At 32.3% G+C, this 3,838-nt stretch overlaps 1 protein-coding gene across 5 annotated transcripts; it reads left to right on the forward strand.

Moving 5' to 3' along the window:
• Positions 1-1,460: 1,460 nt before the first annotated feature.
• Positions 1,461-3,401, forward strand: LOC106310474 (5'-3' exoribonuclease 4-like). 5 transcript variants are annotated; one of them, XM_013747709.1, is made up of 5 exons: positions 1,461-1,585; positions 1,692-1,901; positions 2,374-2,454; positions 2,580-2,669; positions 3,220-3,401. In XM_013747709.1, exons 2-5 carry the CDS (start codon positions 1,785-1,787, stop codon positions 3,262-3,264), a joined length of 333 nt encoding a protein of 110 aa, XP_013603163.1. In that variant the 5' UTR covers positions 1,461-1,585; positions 1,692-1,784; the 3' UTR covers positions 3,265-3,401. The 5 variants fall into 5 exon arrangements, 3 of the variants coding, with proteins under 3 accessions (XP_013603163.1, XP_013603161.1, XP_013603162.1); XR_001263794.1 differs by adding an exon at positions 2,023-2,289 and having other exon boundaries at positions 1,465-1,901; XR_001263795.1 differs by adding an exon at positions 2,023-2,274 and having other exon boundaries at positions 1,466-1,901.
• The last annotated feature ends 437 nt before the right edge of the window (positions 3,402-3,838 follow it).

Below are 3,838 nucleotides of genomic sequence, written 5' to 3' on the forward strand. Positions count from 1 at the left end.
ACAAAAATGTAAGTTTCCTTAAGTATACGACTAAAAACATTAAAATGGCATGTATATATCAATTCGATGGTTGATTTGAAAGCTTTCAAAACCATATGGAAGATAAAAGTCAAAATAATTCAACTGTGAAAACAATACTGTTCATTTTTTTAAATAATGTGTTCGATAGAAAAAATAAAATTTTTATGTCATAATTTGTTTAATGTCCAATCCGATCAACCCATGATGTATTAATTATAGTTTTGTTCCATTATTTTTAATAAAAATTGATCTGATCCATCGGAAAGAAATTATATAATAACAACAAAAAATATTTTATATATATAAATAAAATGATCAAATATATAAAAGAAACTATCGATAATATATACAAATAAACTCACCCTCTTATCCTAGTATTTATACAAAGCGATAACAAGTGACCATACCTCCTAACATGACACTTTTAAGATTAACAATAATCTATATTCTTTTACTATATCTAACATCCTCAAATCAAAAGTATAAAAACATAAAACTATCAGCACATGAGTCTATAGTGAATTATTAATTTAAACGTTCTTATCTGATTCAGTACATTTGTTGTACATGTCATGATGTCTATTTTACTCAAAAGAGTGATTTAACTCTGTACTTGGTAATCTATACTATTAAAGCAGAATACTTCATATGAATATGCCCCTGAATTTTCTTATTAATTACAAAACATTTCATTCCCTTTTTCAATTATTTTTCAATTGTTTTAAATGTTTTTCGAAAATAAAAATTCCAACCAATTTGCTACTTACATTTTCGTTTTTTAAGCCCAATAAGTCGTCTTAAATCCAATTTCGTACTCAGAGATTTACGGAATCAAATCAAATAAAAAGATAATCCCCCAACTTGAGGAACACACAGAAAAATATTTTAATTGTTTGACATGGTAACTGAATTTTCTAAAAACTAATATTAAAATATAGAGAGATTCGATTTTAAAGAGAAGACTCCCAACTTTCTCCCCAAATTTCTCCTAAAACCTAACACCTCGCTTTGAATCCGATCAATATTATAAATAGGTAACACCGGTTTTCTTTCAAACCCACACCTTCGAACAAACCAACATGATCTACGTAGAATAATATAGGACATACATTTTTATTTTAATAATAATTAAAAAAATAAAAAAGACAATATTATAAAAATTGACTATAAACAAATAAAAAAATCTATTAAATTATAGATTAGACAAATATTTATTAATTTAAATGAAATTTAAAAAAGAAACGATCCCGCGCTTTGAAAGCGCGGATCAAAATCTAGTCTATATATTATAATAGATCAATTTTTGCTTACTTATAAGGCTGTCCACGTGGGATCCACTTAATTTCTGGTTTATTTATTTTGGTCGAATAGGTTAATTAGTTTGGTTTGGTCTGATTTGGGTTTTCTAAGTTTGGTTCGATTATTATTAAGTCATTAGGGCTTCAATAGTTGTTAGCGTTCTTCCACACTTCATCTTGGCCGTAAATCTGCAAACCTAATGAGTTCTCCTCCCATCTCTTTACCTTCCTATTCTCTCTCTCTGGTTAATTTCGGCAATCACCATGTCAAACCAACCTGAATCTTCTTTTTTTTGTTATTATATTTGTATATGCATTGAGTTAGGGTCTACTTGTCATGTCATTAAAAATGATCTACTTCTCGCTTTGCAGGGTAAGAAAAGGAAGGACACTGTCTTCATTTTGCTTGCTGATGAATCAGAATGAACAAGGTCGTAAGGTCCAACTTGAAGGTTAGACTGGGTGATGTCATCTCTGTACACCAATGCCCTGACGTCAAGTATTGAAAGCGTGTGCCTATCTTGCCTGTTGATGACACCGTCGAAGGAGTCACCGGAAACCTCTTTGATGCTTACCTCAAATGTAAGTTAGATAGAATCTTTAGTTATCTTTCATATCATCCATTGTCAATCTCCGTCTTTTGGAGTTTATGCTTTTTATTTATGTCAGTATCATAATTTTTTATTGCCATCTGTGAGAGCAGGAATGAGGAGTGTGGAGTTCAAAGTTATCGAGACTGATCAAGCTCTAGATACATAGAATCTCTGTGAGGGTGAACCAATTAAAAGAGAGGATGCAGCTAAGAATTGTGTGCTTCTCTATCGGTATGCTCCCCTCAGAACATAACAACGGCCGCCATTGTGGGCCTCAGAGCTGGCTCCTCGTGCATGCAGCACAAAGCTATCTGAACCAATTTTTCAATCTCTTAGGCTCGTCACTAACCCTCTAGCCCCGGGTCCGCTAGCTCTCTGTAACTCCCTTTCTAATCAATGGGTTATTATTGTTGTTCAAACTGCATATGCTCTGACTAACGGTGTGCTAATTTTGGTATCAGTTAATGGAGAACAATGAAGAAATGAAACAAATATCAAGAAGAGGCCCATCTGAAATACCACCTGGACCGATAGACGATAAGGTAAGATTGTTGCAACCTTCTCTCAGTATGAGCCTGTAAGCTGGAGAGATTTTGGTCTCTTTATTTACGGTGGGAATTGTTTAAGAGATACACCTCAAATTGATCTTTCTTTTGTGTATATTAAGCTGGGAGAGCCCGGCTACAAGGAGAGGTATTATGCTGAGAAATTTAGTACTTCCATTTCAGAGGAAACTGAGCAAATCATACAAGACTTGGTGAGTTTATGTCAATCGACTTCTCTGTCACTCTTCTGATGATTTGTTATACGTATAAAATGGAGTAAAGGTTTCGTCAGTCATGTGCTAAATGTGTTTTGGTGTGCATTTATAACTCTTGACATCCCATAAAGTCTCATTCTGACGATTTTTGACCCTCAAATATCTACACATCTCTTTTATCTTTTAAGGAGGTTTATAGCGAGATTTGAACTACTTTCTTGAAATGACTCATGTGACAGTTTTAGAAGAAAATGAAACTGTCATCAGGTCTGTTGACCTACTTTCCCTTGTAGGTATTAAAATATGTTGAAGGTTTGTGCTGGGTTTACTGGTACCACTACCAAGGTGTATGTATGATCTTGGAAATGGTCAATCTAACTTTTTAATAAGCGTAGATTGAGAATACCATGTTATTCCTTTGAGAGCCATACATTCTAACAAATACGACAATATTTATTTATAGTCGACTGATGGTTTCTTCTCGAGAAAGACATTGATGTTAATACCAGTTTGCAAATTTCAATGCAAGTCTGACCAATTGTTTCAGGTTTTGCACATACTACTATGCCACCCCATTTGCTTCAGATCTTAAGAATCTGTCTGATTTGGAAATCACATTTTTCATTGGAAAGCCTGTTACACCTTTTGATCAAATTAGTGCGAACCCTACCGGCTGCAAGGTTCTTTCCTTTTTTTGTTTTGTGGAACCTTAATCTTTATATATTAAAACAGAAGTCACAAACTTGATTCATGTGTGATTTTTAAAAAAATTGACCTAATGGACTTATTCATAGAAAGTCGTGTTACATTTAATATATAATCTTATCATTTAAATTTTGGATCTACTAGAAATTTTTATTGGGCTATCAATAATTGAATTTAAACAATAGATGATCCATTAGATTTATAGATAGTATAAATTAAATAGATATTCCTTCCGTTTCTGAATAAGTGTCGTTGTAGAAAATTTTTTTCGTTACAAAATAAGTGTCGTTTTCGATTTTCAATGCAAAATTTATTAGTTTTATTCTGTAATTTATTTTTCTATTGGTTGAAATATGGTTAGGTGTATTGATAATTATGTTTTTATATAGGAAATGTGAAAAATTAATTGTTTTCTTAATCCGTGTGCACAGACCCAAAACGACACTTAATATGAAACAGAG

This window comes from Brassica oleracea, chromosome C8 (assembly GCF_000695525.1).
Source record: "Brassica oleracea var. oleracea cultivar TO1000 chromosome C8, BOL, whole genome shotgun sequence".
Lineage (NCBI taxonomy): Eukaryota > Viridiplantae > Streptophyta > Magnoliopsida > Brassicales > Brassicaceae > Brassica > Brassica oleracea.

Excerpts from the sequence above, each read along its gene's own strand:
- LOC106310474 (XM_013747707.1), top strand. The coding sequence starts at position 1,785 with ATGTCATCTCTGTACACCAATGCCCTGACGTCAAGTATTGAAAGCGTG. Across the intron at positions 2,455-2,579 it reads CTGGACCGATAGACGATAAG|CTGGGAGAGCCCGGCTACAA; the intron begins GTAAGATTGTTG and ends GTGTATATTAAG. Across the intron at positions 2,670-3,219 it reads AGCAAATCATACAAGACTTG|GTTTTGCACATACTACTATG; the intron begins GTGAGTTTATGT and ends CAATTGTTTCAG.